General features: G+C 56.6%; 1 protein-coding gene across 2 annotated transcripts in view; it reads left to right on the top strand.

Annotated features, from left to right (window-relative positions):
- Positions 1–20,738, top strand: part of IQSEC3 (IQ motif and Sec7 domain ArfGEF 3) — an 89,091-nt gene that overhangs the window by 48,505 nt on the left and 19,848 nt on the right. Inside the window, exons 4-5 of one of the 2 annotated variants that reach the window (XM_060112950.1) lie at positions 7,359–8,455; positions 10,599–10,760. In XM_060112950.1, coding sequence (XP_059968933.1) covers positions 7,359–8,455; positions 10,599–10,760 — 1,259 coding nt within the window. Of the gene's footprint in view, positions 1–7,358; positions 8,456–10,598; positions 10,761–20,738 lie in introns of those variants that run through there. The other variant, XM_060112951.1, reaches the window with a different exon arrangement.

The following is a 20,738-nucleotide window of genomic DNA, read 5'->3' as shown; positions in this document are numbered from 1 at the left end:
CTCAACTCTCCCATTGCATCTCAAGGTGATCCTTGGGGCTCCACCCTAGAGGGAAGGAGCATGCGGACCCCTTGCGGGGAGGTTTCTTTAGGAAGTGGCCATGTTAAAGATACAGAGGGCACGCATGTGACTTCCAAATTCAAGTTCTCTAGGGAGTTTGTGTCCTGTTCTCTGCTCCTGTGGGGGAGCACCCACTGGAGCCCATCTGGGATGTCCAAACTGCATAGGTCTCTGTGTTGTCCAAGCCCGGCGGCCGTGGAGCTGTGGTCACAGCATCCAGGCCCTGCTCCTGAGTCAGGGTCCTGGGTGGCAGCCGCTCTCTGTCTGGAGAGCAGATCTCCTGGACCCCAAGCCTCAGGGTCCAGCCTCACCATGGGGTGCCTCTCACGGGGAGAAGTGGTGGCCATGTTTCCAGGTCACTGTCCCTCTCTGGGCCTCAGTTTGCTCACTCGTGTCTGAGGCTCTGTCCCGCTCTGAAGGTGAGAGCGCTACCGCGGGCGTGAGGGCCCCAGTGGACCAGCCTGCCGAGGGTGGCGGTGAGGATGAGGCGTGCCAGGGTGTTGCTCCGCTCCGTGGTCTCAGTTCGGGTAACGGCAGTGCACAGCTGCTGTGCTGGGCCCCATGCGAGGCCTGGGGGCACCGCGATGTGGAAGACGCAGTCCTGGGTCTCAGGGAGCTCCGGTGCCCGTGGTGGGCGCTGACACAGAACGGTACAGGCGACCCTAACAGCACTGCATCTCGGGACAGTGCAGAGTGTGCCCAGCACCTTCTGTGCGTGTCATCTCCCCCGACCTGCACAATGTCCCTGCGGGCTAGAGACTGTCACTATCCCCATCTTAGGAGTGAGAAGACTGAGGCTTAGTGATGTTAAGTGACTTGCCTAAGGACACATTCCTAGGTGTGCACCCCGGTGCAACCAAAACAGACCCCACAGTCCGCGATTTTAACCCAGAGCCCTCCCCCTCTGCCGCCACCGCGGTGGAGGGGTAGGTTCTTCGGAAGCGGTGAGCGGGGCACTGCGGGATCCTGGCACAAGGCAAGGAGCCCGACCAGGGTTCAGAGCAGGCTTCCAGGAGCAGCCCCACCCGAGGGAGTATCTGGCTCAGGGAGCAGCGCCCCTACCTGGCTGCATCGGGAGAGGGTCCCAGGGCAGCCCTGCTCCCCAGCAGGCCTCTGTGCCCCTCGCCATGCTGAACACTTTCTGTGTTTTGGACGGTGGGCAGGGAGGTGGGCACACAGAGAAGAACAACCCCGCTCAGTGCAGGCCACCCGTCCTGCGCGCCGCCCTGCCTTCCTCCAAAGCTCCTCTCCCCTCCCTAGACTCTGCCCCGGAGCCAGGTGAGGCGTGAGGTTCGCCTCGCCAAGGTCTGCAGACTCACACCACGTACTGCTTTAATCTTCTCAACTGAGAAATCCTGGCGCACGTGGGACCCGTCCCCGCCCCCTCACCCGGGCCTGGTGCCCCAGCGTCCCTCAGAGGCCCTGTCGGGCTCAGCCATGCAGCAGCTTGGAAGGGGGGGCCTGTTCTGATGTACACTGAAGGCTCGTTAGCGAGACAGCCCCCAGCCCCGCCCACTGCCTCCCCGGCAGGAGCCGAGGGATGGCTCTCCTGGGAGGAGGGAGGCCACAGTTATCCAGGCAGGACTCACGGGGCTTTGAGAGAAGTGGGCGGAGCTGCTCCTTGGCCGGTGGGCCCAGGGACCCCTCCCTCCCACGAGCTGGTCCCTCAGCTCTCTGGCCTGGCCCTGCTAAGAACAGGGTCAGGGAGGTGAGAGGGGCCTGGCTGGGGCGGATGGCGCTGACCCGGGGAACCACCGATTCCCCAAGGCCTGTGACAATGGGGGGAGGGTAATGCATATGGGGGGCGGGGCCGGTGGTACAGCCTTTGGCTCCGAGCCCAGATCCAGAAGACAGCCTGGACTGCATTTCCCCAGGCGCAGAGGAGAGAGTTCAGTTTAGTTCACGACCGCAAACATTGATTAAGTCCCAAACACGGGTCTGGCTCAGCGCTGGGAACGGGGGATGCAGAGGCGGATTGCGCTGTGCCGCCTGTGACGCACCGTCTGGGGTGCTGAGGATGCGAAGGAAGCGGTGGGGACACTGGGGGCAGCAGGCACGAGGCCAGGATGAGTGGCAGCCGGCTGTGTTAGACGATGGGGACAAACGGTGACGATCCCTCAGCTGAATTCAGAGACCGTCGTGAGCAGTGGCTTCGGGCCAGGCTCTGGGCGGAGGCCGTCCGTGCACCAGAGGATGAGAAGGCCACATCTGGGGCCTCCAATGACTTATGCTTAGTGGAGTCTTGGGGAGGGAAGCCTAAGTTAGATGAATACCACCAAGATTAGTAGGGGAAACTGAGTGTCCAAGAGAAGCACGAAACAACCTTCTCGGCGGTGGGGCGTGGTTCAGGGCAGGGAGACCCCGTTCTGGCTGGGGGAACTGGGAGGCTCCGTGGAGGAGGCACACTTGAAGAAAGGGGAAACGTTTTGCCTGGAAGAGAGGGCATGAGAGTGGGAGGTGAGGCTGCGGAGGCTGAGCGAGAGATCAGAGCAGGAAAGCCTAGTTGGGGGAGGGGAGAGCAGGAGGCGGGGCTGGCGCGTGAGCTTGGACTCCGCGTAGTAGGAGGGGCTGGGGGTAGGCGGGGCCAGGCTGCTCAGCGCCAGACCCCCAGGAGATGGTGTTTACACTTGTTTAGGGCAATGGTCTCAAGCGCCGGAAGTCCTGTGTTTACACCCGCTCTCTGAGGATACTGCTCAGGGGAATATAGTACAAGGCGGATGGCGCTGGAGCAGGAAGCAGGGAAGCAGCTGGGGGGCTGTCAGAGTGGTCCAAATGGGGGGTCCAGGAGAGCCCCACGTGGTGACAGTCTGGTGGAAAGTTCAGGATGATTGCAAAAGGCATGGCGGGGGGCGCTATAGGACTTTCAGCCTGACGAATGCGGAGGATAAGGTAAAGGCGGACCCAGGGACAAAAGCGAGGCCCCCAGACTGGATGACCTTGTAGCCGGGGTGCTGTTAGGTGAATAAGGACGTCATCCAGAGCTGGTTTGGGTGAGCCGGGGGAGACGATGGGCTCTTGGAAATGTAGGTCTAGGATAGAGTCTAGGGATGGAGAGTTGAGAGTCACAGAATCATCACTGTCAACATCAAACTGCTATCACTTATTGAGCACCTACTGTGTGCCAGGTGCTACGGGCAATAATTTAATTCTCACAGCAAGCTACAGAGTCAGCAGGAGTAGCTTCATTTAACAGATAAGAAAACTGAGATTCAGAGACATTAAGAAACTTGCCCAAGGTCAACTCTTCCCAAGGAAGAGGAGATCTGGCACTGGGTATTTCCCCCATGGGCTTGCTCACCACCTATCAGAGTGAAGTTACAATGGAAGACGAGGTTCTCAGACAAGAGGTGAGAAGATATTGGCCCGCGGGACACCTGTAGAGTTGCCACGAAGGCTCTGCATGAGACAGTTCTCACTTCATCAGCTGTTAGTTATCAGCTGCCAGGGGGCTGCTCTAAAGACTTCCAACATAGAAGTCAAGGAAGACGTCCAGAAAGGCACAGGAAAATCATTAAAATGTGTCTGGAGAATGGAAGAGAGCACACATGTGACTCGTAACTAGCACGGTTAGGGACCTTGTGGTCAGAATATAGGATCAAGGAGCTGTGTGGAGACAGGAAAACCAAGACGACTGGGTCACGAGAGCGGAGGACCAAGTTTCCAGGTGATAAAGTATCAGAGCTGCAGAAAGGATGGGGAGGAGGGCTGAGGATGGGATTTAGTGATTGAAGGTCATCGGCAGCTTTTCTGAGAGTCCTTTCGTTAGTCTGGTGGGAGCAGGAGGCAGGTGCAAGCAGCCAGGGTACACGGGGCTGGCCGGCGCTTCGGCGTGTGCTCACGGACTGAGGCGGAGCCCTCCTACAGGTTTGGTGGAAAAATACAAAGAGATTGGGCTAGTGCCCCAGAGCAGGGGAGTCAAGCAGGGTCATGTTTCAGCCTGGGACACTAAGGAGGGTCTGTAGGCTGGTGGAAAGGAGTCAAAACCAGGGTAGAGGCTGGAAATGCAAGTAGGAGAGACTAGGGGATGAAGTAAACTTACAAAGGAGGCCAGAGAGGGTGAAACCATCAGCCCGGGAGAGAAAAGTTACGGTCAGATTAGGAAGGGTTTAATTTATTCAATAAGTATTCATTGAAGATCTACTATGTACTCTAAGCATTGGGGATAGAGCAGTGAGCATGGCAGGCAAAGTCTGCCTTCACAGGGCTTACAGTCTAGTGGAGGACTTGATGGAACAGATTCAAGAATTTAAAATCTGGTTTTCTTCTCTCCTTGGGTGAAGCATGGACACCGGCTGGTAGAAGAAGTCTCCTCAGTTATCTCAGCCAGCCTGTGCCTCTAGGTGGGATGACACCATGCCAGGGGGTGGAACTTTCACCATTTTAGAAACACTCCAGGCAATGGGATTTCATACCTTCCCTCTATTGCCGGTAGCATCTCATAATCTGAAGAGAAGCTCTTGGGCCAGGGGTTTCCCTAGACCTATGAGCAGGCCAGGGGGGAAGGAGATGTGAATTCCTGTCTGGGGTCAGTCGCTCATGGTGCTTGGGGAGGGGTAAATGGGATGTGGAACTTGCGAGAAGGAGGCAGGTGAGCAGTCAGTTCCCCTCCCTCTCTACTCTTCCCCTTGGAGGACTTTTCTGCCTAAGCCAAGGCCGATTCTGGGCCTCAGGAGCTACAGTGTTCTCTTCCTTCTGGTGTGATTTCTGCAGAAGCAGGAGGGGAATGCATCAGAGGCAGATACCTGTGTTTCTCTGGGGCTCCTGGGTGCATGAGGTCATACCTAGATAAAGGCCCACAGGCAACTGTCCAGTTGGTATGGCAGGCAGCATTCTAAGAGGGCCCCAGAGATGCCTGATCCCGGTGGACACGCCTATATAATCCCCTCCCCCCAGAGTGTGGGCGGGACTAGTGAATATGATGGGTGTCACCACTACGATTAAGTTACCAACCAGTTGACACTGAGTTAGTCAAAAGGGAGGTCATCCCGGGTGGCCTGAATGAATCAGGTGGACCCTTTAAAGGCAGTGAGGCCTCAGACAGAGGCTCTCTTGTTGGCCTTGAAGGAGCAAACGACCACGTTGTGAAGGGGACCAGGTGGCAGAGAACAGCAGGCAGCTTCTGGTAATTGAGGCCTCAGTCTTAAATCTCCAGGAGCTGAGATCTGCCAACAGGAGTGAGCTTGAACGAGGACCCCGACCCGTAGATGAAAGTGCAGTCCTAGCTGACACCTTGATTTCAGCCGGGTGAGATCCCGAGCAGAGAACCCAGCTGAGCTGTGCCCAGACTGCTGGCCTCCAGAACTGTGAGGAAATAAACGGTGTTCTTTTAAGCGGCTACCTTTGTGGCAATTTGTTCTGCAGCAGGAGATAACTAATACGCTTGGCATGCTTTATAAGAGCGCCTTGGATGTCCCTACAACAGCAGGGGCATGAGTCCCAGGAGAGCTTCCTGCCTTCTGCTTAAGGACTTGCACCTTGTGAGCTGCAAGTGCTTCTGGGAGGAGTCCTATAGGAAGACTTGGTGGCCTTCTCAACCTTAACATGAATACGTTTTCCAAGTCTCTTCAGAGAGAAGCATTGGATGTGGGGAGAGAGGCAGCGTAATGCCACTAGGCTCGGGGATGGGAAAGGGCATTGGATGGTGAGACAGGAAGAGCCCAAGACACACACTGAGGAGGTCCCGTGTACCTGGGCTTGTCCCTGGGCATTGGGATTGTATCTATGACGTCTCCTGGGCTGGGAGGATGTCTCTGCTGGTCCAGCTGTGGGTCACCCACAGGCAAGGAACAGAGGGGGCTGCCAGGGTAGTTGGGAAGTAGTCACTCCAGCTGCAGTCCCTGGGGGAGCAGGAAGCACAGTGAAGTGTTCCTTGTATTGGGGGATGAAATTTGGCCTTTGTATCTGTACCCCTCCCCCCACAATCCTGGGGCAGGATGGAGGACTGATGTTGCTCTTGCCTTGAGTTATTAATTTCAGCCCCCTGCCCCGATTCTTAGTTCAGGAAGGCTACTCTGTGTAAGTGGAGTGTACGGCTGGGAATAGGACACAGTTTCAGGGCCCAGGAATACTTTCTCACTTCCCAGGCTTCCCTAAGGACTGATGGAACCCACCACAGTACTACCATTTTGTCCACTCCGCTTCACACAGGCTTTGTCTGTTATTTAAGTGCGAACATCTCTAGGAAGGAGCACTGCTAACTGTTACGGGTCATTCACACCTCATTCACACCTCGGGGGAATGTCTTTCTAGTCCTTTCCTGAGAGGTTTTTGATAAGAGAGAAAAAGTGAGACCTTAGCCACCCAAGGAGGAGAGAAGAACACAGATGGGTGACAGAGAGCTGAGAGGAGGGGAGGAAGGGCCTTGAAGACAGACTGGCCAGTGCCAGAAGTTTTCCTGGGTTCCCATCTGCCCAGATGAGGCAGTGCCGTCCCCACCCCGGCCCCTGCCAGCCAGCCCCACCAAGCCCTGCCCTGGTTGTAACAGCTCCCATTGTTGGAAACAGAGGTGACTGGAATTGTGGAGCAGGGTAGCCTGGAGGGACTCCCCTTATTGAAACATCCATCCATCATCCATCTGTCTTTTTATGAAATTCCCAGTTTTTGAGCTCTATCCTGTGCCAGCACTTGGGCTGGATGCTGGGAACACAGAGATGATCCAACCCCGATCCCAACCCTTATGAGGCTCCCAGGAACAGGAAACTACCCCAATGCATGACATGAATGCTGAGAAAGAAAGCAGGTGAACAGGAGTAGCAGCAATGTTTTTAGCCTTTCTATTTCATTTTCAATTTTCTGCTATTTAAAAATATACACAAAAGTGGAAAGAATAGTGTAATAAACTCCCATTTAACCATCACCCAGCCCTAACAAGTTTTATTAATATTGTTTCATCTAGCCCTCCCACTTTTCCTGATGGAGTATTTTAATACAAATTCAAGATGTCATGCATTTCAGCCATGAACACTACCGTATGCATCTCTGATATGAACATTTGGAAATAACCGCCTCCTACCATTCGTAGGAGGGACAACTCGTCCGTCCCCTGCCCCTGGCGTCACCAATCCCGGAATCCAGTCCTACATCCCACACCTCTAGGAGCCTTGGCATCTCAGGCCATGGCGTGCTAGGGTTTTCAGACATGAGCCCCTCAGTGCCCCGAAGCTGTGCCTTCCCGCACCCCCGCCGAAGTTTAGCAGCTCGCCTCCTGCCCCAGTCGACAGCCGCCGCCACCGTCTTTCTCAAGGGCTGTCACACCCCTCCCCTAACTGCGCTCGCGCGCCTCTTTGTCTTCGCTGCAGATTGAAATGCTAGAACACAAGTACGGAGGCCACCTGGTGTCCCGGCGCGCCGCTTGCACCATCCAAACCGCCTTCCGCCAGTACCAGCTCAGCAAGAACTTCGAGAAGATCCGTAACTCGCTCCTGGAGAGCCGCCTGCCGCGGCGCATCTCCCTGCGCAAGGCGCGCGCGCCCACGGCCGAGAGCCTGGCGGCCGAGAGGGCGCTCCTGGAGGGCTGCGGCCTCTCGGCGCTGCCGCTGGCGCGCTCGCCCTCCCTGCCGCCCACCATCGCAGGCACGCTCACCGAACTGGAGGACTCCTTCACGGAGCAGGTGCAGTCCCTGGCCAAGTCCATCGACGACGCCCTCAGCACCTGGAGCCTCAAGACCGTGTGCTCCCTGCAGGAGAGCGGCGCTTACCAGGTCCACAGGGCCCTGCGCGCGGGCACGGGGCCGCCGGGCCTGGAGACCGAGGCGCGGGAGCCCGACGGCGCCCATTCGGGGGACTGGGCCGAGCCCGCCGAGCCCGCCGGCCCGCCCCAGGGCCACGGCAGCACCCTCATGATGGCCTTCCGGGACGTGACCGTGCAGATCGCCAGCCGGAACATCTCCGTCTCCTCCTCCACGGCTCTGTCCGTGGCCAACTGCCTGGGCGCGCCGACGGCCTCAGCCCCCGCAGAGTCCGCGGCGGGCAAGGCCGAGCAGGACGAGGCCGTTGGGCAGGAGGCCCCGGAGGTCCCCAGCTCCGGCCAGGAGGACGTGCCCGCCGAGGACGCGAGCGCAGAGGCGGGAGCCGACGGGGCCCTGCGCGCCAGCGCCCCGGGGGCCGCGGTGCCGGCGGCGGCGGCGGAGGAGGAGGAAGACGGAGAGGAGGAGGCCGAGGAGGCGGGGAAAGGGGCGGAGGCCGAGGCCGGCGACAGCTCGGAGCAGCTGAGCAGCAGCAGCGCGTCCACCAAGTCGGCCGCGTCGGCCTCGGCCTCCAAGGAGGCCCTGCAGGCCGTGATCCTGAGCCTGCCGCGCTACCACTGCGAGAACCCGGCCAGCTGCAAGTCTCCCACGCTGTCCACCGACACGCTGCGCAAGCGGCTCTACCGCATCGGCCTCAACCTCTTCAACATGTAAGTTCCAGGAGGGGCGGGGCAGGGGCTGCACTTACAGGTGAGCAGCGGGCCCGGGGAATGGACCAAATCATCCCAGGGTCCTCCCAGGTGGCCTCCGGCCCACGCCTGATCCTTGAGATAGTGTGGGAATACTCATTCTATTTTTAACTGATATGCATTTATGTTAAAGATTAGGGTTTAAAACACCTCAAACCTATGCTTTAACCACTAGTACTGCTAGATGAAGCTAGGCTTTGAAAAGTGAGAAAATTTCAGAGAAAATGCAGTATTAAGTAGATAATAGTACAAGTAGTATAAGGCTTGGGCAGAAAGCATTCGGGTAGGACATGAAGTTAAGGAAACAGGGAATATCAGTCTCATGGGGTTGATGACACGGAGAGAAGAGGCGGTGACCAAAGGAGGAAAGGGTGGGGGGACCAGAGACCTGGTGCAAGGAACGGGGGTGCGGGGGGCGGGTAGGAGGGGAGTGTCAGGCAAGCAGAGGTGAAGCAGAAGAGAACAGGGGCGTGGGAGCAGAGAAATGAACGACCACCATAGCTCAGAGCCCCCAGCCAGAACCTCCTTGCAACCGAGGTATACAGCTGGTGGCAAGCAGAGGAAGCACACATGCCCGTCCTGTGGAGATTTCAAGTACGTGAGGCCCTTGTCTCCACCCTCCACTCACCCCTTCCTTCATAGCCCTGAGCCGGGAGACACGGCCTCCCTCCTGCCTAATCAATGAGGACTGAGCAGAAGCCATTCGCCTGTGTGTTCATTTACTCATTCAGAAGTTATGTTTGGAGTGCTTGCGGAAACCGCAAAGATGGGCAAGACACATCCCCTGGCCTCAAGCAGCTTATATTCTAGGGGGAAGAGCTACTGTTCATAGCTCACCTGACATAAAACATTTGCAGACTTCCTAACAAGTTCTAGAGAGAGCATCAGTACGCCATTTTACAGAACAGGCAACAGGCTCACACAAGAGAGGTGAGCTGAGCCCGGTGAAACAGCTAGTAAGTGGCAGAGTTGGGTGAAGTCAGACCTGTGTGACTCCCAGTGCTGCTTTTTTTTTTTTTTTTGCGGTACGCGGGCCTCTCACTGCTGTGGCCTCTCCCGTTGCGGAGCACAGGCTCCGGACGCGCAGGCTTAGCGGCCATGGCTCACGGGCCCAGCCGCTCCGCGGCATGTGGGATCTTCCCGGACCGGGGCACGAACCCGTGTCCCCTGCATCGGCAGGCGGACTCTCAACCACTGCGCCACCAGGGAAGCCCCCAGTGCTGCTTCTTGTACCTCAGGCTGCCACCCTGGTGAGCACAGCCCTACCCTCGCTTCTGCACACGCACACATACTTGGATCCCACAAGACAGTGGTTCTCAAATTATCTGTAGTGAAGGACCAGTTTGGGTTTTTACCCAATATGCTGTGGGCCGACACTTCTGTAAAATACAATTAAAATGAGTTGCTAGAAAAACAATCACATGCTTGGTTGTCCTGAAAATGTCAACGTGCTAGAAAACGGTCTAAAGGCTTAGCCTCTATTTCTGTACTTATCTTCTCCTGGACCGGTAAGCTCCAGCTCAGGGAGCAGCATGGATTTGCAGACCAAGCTGGGAGCACATGTGCCTTAAGACACAGCACTCACACCCACACCCACACACAGACTCAAGCCTGGGAAAGTCAACCCTGAAGAGCAGGGTCTTTCTTGCGTCTGCCACACACGGGGAAGAGGGGTGTGGTAGGATATCCCACCTCCATTTCCCAGTCTCCTCTGTCCTCCCGGTTCGGGCGTGGGTCCTGAGTGTAGACAGCAGGATACAGGTGGGAGGGAGGGCTTGGGGACCTCAGGGTCAGATCCAGTGGGACTGAGGCAGGAAGACGCAAGGGACACCTCTCCACCTGCTCTGGAATCTACTTGGCCAGACCTCCCCAGTCCCGCACCATCTTCACTCCTGTGCAGGGAGGCTCAGGAGAACATGGCGAGAGGGGCTTTTTAAGGGGAGCCCCTCTGCCGTGGAAGGAATGCTGACATGTCCTGGGAGTTCTGCCCAACGACCTCCAGGCACTTTTGTGGGTTCCCTAGGCAGGAAGGAAGGGAGGAAAGGCGTCATGGGGAGACTTGCCTCACTCTCTACCTCTCCACCCCTCCCCACCCCACCCCCAGAAACCCGGACAAGGGCATCCAGTTCCTGATCTCTCGAGGCTTCATCCCCGACACCCCCATCGGAGTGGCCCATTTCCTGCTCCAGCGTAAGGGCCTGAGCCGCCAGATGATCGGAGAGTTCCTGGGCAACAGCAAGAAGCAGTTCAACCGCGACGTGCTCGAGTGAGTGCCCCGCCTCGGGCTCCGCCCCGCCCTCCCGGCCCCTCCTCCCGGATCTCCTGGGCGGCCTGGGACCTCAGCTGGGGAAGGCCACGCAGAGGACAGGACCTCTAAAGTCTGGGTGGATTCCCAGAAGTCCTGGCTCCAGTCCTGGTGGCTTCCTGATTGGTCCAGGAGCCAGAAGCCCCATGGTCCTTAGCCAATCACCTGCCTCCCTTCCAGTCATTCTGCTGCTTACTGAGCCAAGGTGCTCCTCTGCGTAGGCGCTGTGGATGGGGATGGGGATGGGGACACAGGGACGGAGATGGGGATGGGGATGGGGATGGGGACGCGGATGGCGCTGGGGACGGGGCTGGGGCTGGCACAGAAATGGTCAAGGGAGACCAAAAGGCATGAGAGTGAGCCTGAAAAAAGAAGGCCGTGTCAGCTCCAGGGCCATCTCCACCTGGGGGACCGGCCCTTCAGCACCCTCTCCTGCCACCTTCCAGCTCCCAGCCCCTGAGTGTCCTCTTTATATCGTGGGGGAAACATGAGGCAGAAAAAGAAGGGGTTAGACTGAGGGGTTTTAGAGCCAGAAAGTACTATGATTCCATAAAGGTAGACTGACCACCAAGATTAAAGTCCAGGAGATGGAGGATTTGGCGGGGGTGAGGGGGCTGCATTTGCTAGGGCTCTGCTTCGTGGGTGTGGTGCCATGGATAGGTAGGCGAGCCCCAGGGCAGGGAGAGCATTCCCTGGGGTGGAGGGGCAGGGCCTTGGAACCCCCCCTCCTCTGGCAGAGAGGGGGCGAGGCCCCGTGAAGTCTGCTCCGGACCCCTGTCTCTCCCCACGCCTCTCCCAATGCCCCTCCTCTCTTCTGCTGGGCCCCCACTAAGCTCACTTCCTTCTCGAAGGTCACCATTCTGTAAGGAGCCCTCCCCACTTCTCTCCCCACCCCCTTCTCCTTGGGTACAGTCTGCCGAAGCGTTTCCCCAGGAGTCCTGGGAGAACCTCGTCCTTTTGTACTTGCTCTTGAAGGAGCAAGGGCCTGCTACAGAGGGCTGGGGGCTCCTGCTTCAGGGCTTAGAAGCACAGAGTCCCTGTCAGTGTCCCCAGGGTGGGACTCAGACACCTGGCTTCTCTTTATGGAGCAGTCCTGCTGCGGTGGGTTAGGAGGAGAGATCCGTTGTGCTTGGGAATCCCTGTCACATTCCTAAATTCATGATGGGATAGTTGTTACCTGAGTGCAGTCAGAAGAGAGGGGGCTTGGACCCATTCAAGGGGCCTTGAAATCCCTGATGGCCCTTAGTTGACAGAAGCCAGCTCCTGCCTCTGACTCCTGGTGGCTTTGGACCATCAGCTGTTCCTCCCAGAACTGGTGTTCTGAGCGCCTAAAGCCCTAAAGGGACAGCATTTCTTCGTCTTCCTCCTCTCCCTCTGGCTCCGCTTCTCCATCCCACCACCCCTGCTGTGTGGGTGCCCTGAGGGGATGCCTTGAGGCAATGGCAGAAGAGGAGAAAGATCAAGGTTTCCGTCTCCTTCCTTTCCTGTTTTCCTCTGTCTGGTTCATCTTCCCGACATGAGCTTTTCATTTGCTTTTGTCCCCTTTCCACTGGCAAAGGAGTACAGTTGCTGCGCCCGATGGCTTCACTCCTTCCCACTGCCCCACACCCGCTGGGGGACCCCGCTTTGTCCGTCTGCTCTGGGGCAGGGGTGACTGCTTCACTCCCAGGCCCTGACCGCCTTGTCTGTTCTCTTCTGCCTTTCCAGACCCCTTGTGGCCTGGCCCCGGCATTCTGACCTGCTAGGCCCCTGTTGATCTGCAGCTCTGGGAACACACAGTTTTTCTGCAGCCCAGGTTGTGCGGAGCAGCACAATGGAAGCTAATTGCCATCCTCCCTGGGAGGTCATGTGGGCTGGAGATTCAGACCAGCCGCTGCCGCCTGTGTGAGAGGGGAGGTGGGCTGGGGTCTAGGGCTCGCGGCTGAGCGGGCTCAGGCTTGGATGAGAAGGCAGTGTGGGGGCAGGAGAGGTGGCTGGTCCTGAGAGTCCGGCTCTGGCCCCTGCTCTGTTCCTAACACGCTCTGGAGCTTTTGCAAGTCACTTCTCCAGGCTTCCTCATCTGCAGAGACAGAGGGTTGAGCTGTGTGATCTCAGAGGTCCCTCCAGCGCCGGTGAATCTATCGTCTTTCCTAATCCTTAGTGCGTTTGTGGCACCCTGGTGTCATGCAACATCATGTGCCCTGAACAAGCTTTGTCATCCTGCTAGAGCTGCCCAGAGCAGCCCTCAGGCTCCAGGGTGGGGCTGGGGTGCCAGCGTTCACGGGGGAACAAGATGGCCATTCACCACTCATTCAGCAAATATTGAGTGCCTACTGTATGCTGGGAATAGGACTGCACTGGGCATCCCACGTGTGTACATGTCGGGGCGGGATGGTGGGGGGAGGAACAGGCCTGGCTCGTGGCCTCAGGGAAGTTATAGACCCAGGTCTCAACGGGGAGAGATGCGAGGAGGAACATGGAAAGAGAGGTGAGGGGCCCACTAGCCTCCAGTGGGCACTGTGGGCCTAGGGGGGGTCGAGTACAGAGCTGAGCCCCAATTCTGCCGCCGTGAACGCCTCAGTCCCTCGTGCTTTGTTCTGCAGCCATGCAGGCCCTGGGCTCTGAGGCCCCAGCAGACTCGGCCTGCACATGACGCTCCATGGAAAGGAGCCCTCCTCCCCCAGGTCTGCAGCGTGCCGACTGCCTGGTTTGTCTGCTGCGAGGTGCCTGGAGAGGATGAAGAAGCAGGAAGAGACAGGCACTGGCAGGGCAGCAGGACGCTGGGGTTGCTGGCATCTCCCTGCCACTCAAGCCAGCGCTCTCAGAACCTTTCAGGATCCAATGCCTCTTCCTTACTCCCACCAGAGAAAACACACAGGGACAGTCACCCAGTGCCATGTGTCCAGGCCGGGAAGGCTTCATTGGGATTCTGCACGTGCCCCCGCCCCCGCCGGTGACATTCAGCCTGTTGTATCCATTCTGTACAAAGCTGTCTGCTGAATAAAAGACATAAATCACCCATCCCCTTGGAGACTGAGACAGCCCAAGCCACCGCTCTCTCCAAGATGCAGCCAGACGGGAAGGGGAGAGGCTGAGAGTCTCTGGGAGGGGAAGGCATGGAGCCCTCCCCCCACTCCTGGGCCTGGGGGGACAGGAAGAGAGGAGGAGCTGGACCAAGCAGAATCTGATCCACGTCTGAGCATCACAGATGCGGTGACATTTGCCTCCGGGGTCAGGAAGCTGACCTCTCCATCCCTTTGTGTCCTAGCTCCATGGATGCCCCATTCCAAGAAAGAATGTATCCAACCAGGCTTTATCAGATAATAATAGGAGGCATTCTGAGCTCAAAGGGCCACGTCCATTCCAGTGTTGACCCGGGAAGGTGTTGCATTTTGGTTGTTGGCGTTTGTTTTTTGTTTGTTTGTTTTTTTAGGAGAAACCAGCCTCAATTTCCTCATTTGTCAAATGGGGATAATAGAACCAGTCATATGAATTAAATTTTTTAAGTGCATATAAAGTGCTTAACTCAGTGCCTGATGCTTAGTACATTCTTTTAAAATGTCAGCTATTTCTATTATTATTTTTCCCACTTAAAAGCACAGGGCACTAGACCCCTCTCGCCTCCCTTCCCCTCGGCTCCCTCCTCCAACACAGGGAAACCTCAGACTCCTCAGGGCTGGTCTGGGACAGAGTTCCATGCTGGGGAGGGGAGGGGCCACCGCAAGCTTGGAGGAAGTCGTTCCCTGGTGCTGAGGGGGAAGGGCAGTGGGAGCCAAGGGGCAGCGGGGATCAGGATTCTCCGGGGCTGCAAGCGTCTGGCTCTCAGTTTTCACATGGCTGGGAAGTTTGCCTCCGCTCTGTTTCCTTTCTGAAATGTGCGCTTCAGCAGGTTTGAAGGCCAGCGGATGGGGAAAGGGTGTGTGCTGGCTGTGAGCAGTCTCTTTCCTGGCCCGGGTGATCTTCATGCCTGTGGAGGGCATCTGTCATTTCCAAGAAAACGCACGAAAGGCAGCTTCAGGGTTGAGTAGCCGGAAGAAAGTTTCCCGGGTGTTCCTTCTCTCACGGTGTCTGCTCCATTCTTGGTTAGATATTAGAGTCTGACGTTTTAGTCAGATTTCATTATTTCATTTCCATGGAAATGTTTTGGCCAGAGTGCAACAGATTTGTTCTTCTTAGGGGACATTCAGAAATGAAGACAGATTGTCTGTCAAACTCAATAGGCTGGAAGGCTCTGGCCTCTCATCGCTAGGAAGGAATGATTTGAGAAGGTCCTGCGTGTTGTCTGTGTGTAGCCTCGGAAGGGTTGCCCTGCTCCTGAGGAGATCCACGGGGCAGGGGAGAGCAGGCTGGGGCCCAGGCCCACTCTGACGGGGCTGGCGGAGGGTGGAGAGAGGCTGGGGCAGGCAGGGATCGAAGACTTTGGGGGCTATTTCCACTGTTCTGAAAACTTGATGCTGACCCCCAACCAGAGGAATGGAAGGAGGGGGTCTCTTCTAAATGTGGTGTCTTTGGGTTTTATGACCTTGACCCCTCACCTCTCCAGTGCCCTCTCCCCTATCCCCACCACTGCACACACACACAGACACACACACACATGCTCACACACACACACAGATGAAAGATTCTACTTACCAGGAAAGAGTCATTGGCATTTAAAAGAATCATTTGCGCCTGTATGTGGAGATCTTGGAACCCCAGCGTGGGGTGAAAAAGTCCAGAGTTGAGACTGTCTTTGGCTTCGTCACAGATGCATAGAAATTGGGCTTTTACACAAAAATGAACATACCCACCACCCATTCCCTTCCTGAGTACCCAGGGCCCAGCTCTGGAGAGGTCTCTCTGGATCCTGTGTGATGTTCAGGTGTGGCTGAAACTGGCCGCTCTTTGCAGTGGGACTTCCTGGGAGTCACTCCCCGCGGGTTTCTCAGGAGGGCTGTCTGTGAGTGAGCAGGCAGCTGACACATATCCAGCGTGTATCGTGTGCCGGCAGGAACGGTTCTAAGAACCTTACGTGCAAAGCCTCATACCATCTTGCCAGCAGTGCTGGGAGGCCAGTGTTGGGAGTCTGCACCAAGTGAAGGAAACCGAGGAAGAGAGGGTGGGTTGCTTGCCGCAGTCCCAGAGCTGACCAGCGGCTGAGATCTGAAGCCTGGCAGAGTGGTCCATGACCTGAGCCCTGAGCTCTCCACCATCCTAACTTGTGCTTCATCCCAACAGATGTGTGGTCCGAATGCCTTTACTGTGCTTGTCAGAGCCCAGCTGTGAATCATGGTGCTGAGAAATGCTTTAGACGCGTCAGCTAGTCCAGCCCTCTCATTTTACCCGGCCAGGGACTGAGGCCCAGAGAGAAGAAATGGCTAGTGCCCAGGCCAGGGGCAGAGTAATTGAACGGAATCAGATGCTGTCCCATCCATGACTCACCTTTCTTTGCTGGGCTCCAACCCTCTCATCTGGGAAGAAAACAGAGCTGAGAAACTGATGCACAAATCTCCATTGATCTGAGCTAAGTCAGTTTCCTCTCTCTGATAGAGTATGTTTTAAACAGTTGATGGGTCTAGTGATGAAATTTCAGGTGAGTTCATTGGCAATGAAGGAGAGGGTCTTCATACCTACGCTAGAGGGAACCGCAGATCTACTTACTCATGGGGCACGTCAGCTCCGATTCGGTCCCTAACGAGAACTCTCATTTCTTTTTTTTTTAATATATATTTTTTAGTTGAAGTATGGTTGATTTACAATATTGTGCCAACCTCTGCTGTACGGCACAGTGACTCAGTTATACACATGTAGACATTCTTCTTTTTAATATTCTTTTCCATTATGGTTTGTTGCAGGATACTGAGTGTAGTTCCTTGTGCAAGGTACATTAGGGCCTTGTTGTTCATCCATTCTAAATGTAATAATTTGCATCTACTTACCCCAAACTCCCAAACCATCCCTCTCCCTCCCCCCGCCCCGCCTTGGCAACCACAAGTCTGGAGAACCTCATTTCTTAAGCTCTGTTATAAACTGGGAGCTTTACATACATTGTCTCTTCTAAAACCCATACCACCCTGCCCCACCTGCCCACTGGATGTTTTAGGTGTTAGCTCCATTCTAGAGATGGGGAAAATGACGCACAGAGAGGCTAAGTGACTGGAACTGAAGACGTATATGGCAGAGACAAGATTCAAATCCAAGGGTGCCTGACACCAAAGGCCTGACTTCTTCCCGTCCTACCCGTCATTGGCACAGAGCATGGGTCTCAAAGTGTGGTCCCCCAAACAGAAGCAGCGCCCAGGAACTCGTTAGCAACATCGATTCTCAGACTCCAGCCCAGACGCCTGGATTCAGAAACCCTGGGGTGGTGCCTAGCTACGTGCAGTTGATCAGCCTGCTGGGTGATTCTGGCACGCCCTCAAGTTTGAGAACCACGGGCGAACAGGGGGCTGCCAGGCCCAGCAAAAGGGAAGCAGCCTCCGCGTCCACACGGACTCCCGATTTGTGGGGGCAGTTTCAAGGTGCACCCGCCGCCATCCCTTCTGAGGACTTCAAACAAGATTTTCTTTGTCCCCGTGTTGTCACCAGGGAGTCTGGCAGGTCCTCCTGCGTCAGTTCCCTCCCGCTCTATTTTCTTGGCCACGTTGCACTTTTCCAGAAAGCCTTGACCTTTGTCTGGCACGTTATGAGCTCCGACTAACAAAAGTAACTCCCTAGCGGATGGGGATATTTTTAATTGAATTGAGACAAGAACTGCAGAAGTAACACCTGGGTTCCTTCAGCTCGTGGCGGTGGGCAGTTTTGTTTTCCATCCTAACCCTGAAACCTGGCCCCGGCTCCGCCTGGAGCAGAGACCCACATGGGCCCCGCACACACCCCTTCCCGGCCTTGGCCTGTACCTCACCTTCCAGGTCTTTGCTGTCTCTTCAGCCAATTAAAAACCCCTGCTGCTAACATTACCTATTTTCATCTCCCAACCAGTTCCTTTGTCTGCCAGACACTGTCTTGCTATCGTTTAAAAAAAAAAATAGTTGAGATGACGAAATTCATTTTGATCACAGTTGTGTGCGCCACTTCATCTCCCTGCAACACAGACTAACGCCACGCACGGATGTGTTAACCAGCAATTTCCTGCAAGGTTGCACCTGTTTATACAGATGCGGGGAACATCTGTGCTTACGCTTGCCCAGCCCTTGGGAGGGACTTGCCACAGAAACCCACAGAAAGGAGAAGCCCCCCCCCCCACAGCAAGAGCACCTCCGCAATCACCCCTAGTCAGCGGCCCCTCCGAGGCAGGTCCAGACAGCACCTCAGGAGCGGCCTCATCAGGGCCAGGTCACCGGGTTCTCATCACTCAGTGGCCCGTGCGGTTGGCTGAGGGAAGTGGGAAGCACGGGCACTCCAGGCTGCCTCGCTGCCCGAGGTCTGGAGTCCACGGGGCCCTTCCCTCGGCAGCCGTGTCCGGGGGTCAGGTTCAGCTGATCGCGGCCGCCAGGCAGAGCTTCCAAAGGCACCGGCCGCAGGTGACCGTGTGCTCACAGCCCCATTCGCTCTTGAGCTTGGTCTGTCACTCACTCATTCATCCACCCCAGGAATGTTTACTGAGTTCATACATACGCCAGGGATGCAGAGACCGACGCCGGGCGTCGGGGAGCGTGTGGCCCGGTGGGAGGACGGGCAGTTGTTTGGGTGACACGGGAGACACAGCAGAGGCACCACGGAGGTCGAGGAAGATTCTGGAGAGAGGGAAGGCAGACCTGGAGGTTGGGGGTGGGCGGCAGGAAGGAAGAGCAGCGTGTGCAAACCTGGGGCCGTGGGAGAGCCAGGCTGCAGGGCTGGAGTCAGGATGCGGCAGGGGCAGGAGAGTCTGGGGGCGACCAGGGCCGTGCTTGGCTGGGGAGCTCAGGCTTCACACGAGGGGTGTGGGAAACCTCGAAAAAGTATAAGCAGAGGAGTGAGCGACAGGGCCAAGTGGCCGTCCTAGAAGTGTGGTTCCGGAAGATGGTTCGGAGGCAGGGAGGCTGGTTCGGAGGCTACTGACGTCCCAGCTGTGGCCGGATGACGAGGCCCTTAGCCTCAGCAGAGGCTGCAGGGAGGGTAGAGGCGGGCGGAGAACAGAGGCAGGGAGAGGCAGCAAGGTCTGGTGACTGGGGCGGGCGGAGAACAGAGGTGGCCGGTCACAGCGCACAGCCTCCGGGGCTGCCGGGAATTCGGAACACCAGGTCCTTGTGTGCGAATATGTCTTTGCTGCAGGCCCACTGGAGTAATCTGTGCAGAGTATACCAAATAAACACGTACATATGTTTAGCTTTGAGGGGAGAGCGATGCTGGGTGTGGTGACATTTCATCTGGAGAATTCCTCAAAGTAGACATTATCGAATATTTACTCAGAGCAAGTTAAACTATTAAATACTTGGTAAAACATAAGATATGTACACCCTGACTTCCCTGCAGGAGATGTTAGCACCACCTGTGGCCTCGTGGAGACTCTGCCCAAGGACCGGCCTGCGCACTCAGCAGCCCTCACCCACGTGTAGCAGCACCACCACTTAAGGTGGTCTCTTATGAACACTGTAGATTAACAACAACAAAAATTAACTAGTTAGTGACTACTGGTAAAATAACAAGGGTGAACTCACTGCTACACTTACGAGTTGTAGTGCGCGGTGGCATTCAGAGCCATAGGAATGGGTGAGGCCCCTAGGAAGAGGTTGTAACGTGGGGGAGGGGACCTGGTGGCCAGCCCTGAGTTAGAGACCAGGGGGAGGAGGACAAGGAAGAGGGCCTGCGATGGAGGAGGGGTGCCTCCAGAGAGGAGAGAGTCAACCTAGGGGAGGGCAATGGGGTGGAAACAAGAGAGAGGAGTGTTCCAAGGAGGGAGTCTTTAACCATGTCGATGCTGCCAGGAGGCTGGTGTGAGGAGGACAGACGTTGGCGCCCCTGGACTTGGCAACATGGCGGCCACTGGTGGCCTTGACAAGAGTTTTAATGGAATGCTGGGGTAGATGCTTGGCTGGAGCGGGTTGAAAAGTGAATGGGATTGAGCAAGTGGAAACAGCATGAGTAGGGATGACTTCTAGAAGTTTGGCTCCAAAGAGGAGTAGGGGGACTTCCCTGGTGGCGCAGTGGTTAAGAATCCGCCTGCCAATGCAGGAGACATGGGTTCAAGCCCTGGTCCGGGAAGATCCCACATGCCGCGGAGCAACTAATCCCGTGCGCCACAACTACTGAGCCTGTGCTCTAGAGCCCACGAGCCACAACGACTGAGCCCGCGTGCCGCAACTACTGAAGTCCACGCACCTAGAGCCTGTGCTCTGCAACAAGAGAAGCCACTGCAATGAGAAGCCCGTGCACTGCAACAAAGAGTAGCCTCTGCTCGCCGCAACTAGAGAAAGCCGGCGCACAGCCATGAAGACCCAACGCAGCCAAAAATAAATAAATTAATTAATTAATTTAAAAAAAAAAAGAGGCGTAGAGAAAAGAATTAGTGACTACAGAGCAAAGGGTCGAGGCTGTCTGTCTCAGGTGCCGAGACGCAGCCCATTCCCATCCTTGGGCCAAGTCCTTGCCTCCCATCTCCCAGTCCCTGCCCCACCCTCTACTGAGGCCGCCAAGCCTGAGAGAAGCCCGGGCTTCATCAAGCTGAGCGTGGCTCCCAGCCTGCAGACGGCCATCTGCCCTGTCCTGGGGGAAAGAGCCCCCGGCCCTGCCCTCCCTGGGTGGCCTCGGGACGCCCCTGCCTCCTTGTTCCCCACAAGAGGACTGGGGGGAGGCGGGGCCGCCGACCACCAGGGCCCTGACTGCCGCCACGGGGGCTCCTTGCTTTCTCCTAAAAACCGACAGCAGAGCCAGGGTCAAGTGGGGCCCCCCAAGTCTCCCAGGCCGCAGGCAGCCCCAGAGCTGATCATGGAGGAGTTGGGGCCTGCTCAGGGTGGGACAGGTGGGCAGTGGTGTCCAGGGCTGTGATGCTGGTGGCGTCCA

Source organism: Mesoplodon densirostris, chromosome 11 (genome assembly GCF_025265405.1).
Source record: "Mesoplodon densirostris isolate mMesDen1 chromosome 11, mMesDen1 primary haplotype, whole genome shotgun sequence".
NCBI lineage: Eukaryota > Metazoa > Chordata > Mammalia > Artiodactyla > Ziphiidae > Mesoplodon > Mesoplodon densirostris.
This window is presented reverse-complemented; position numbering and strand designations above follow the sequence as displayed.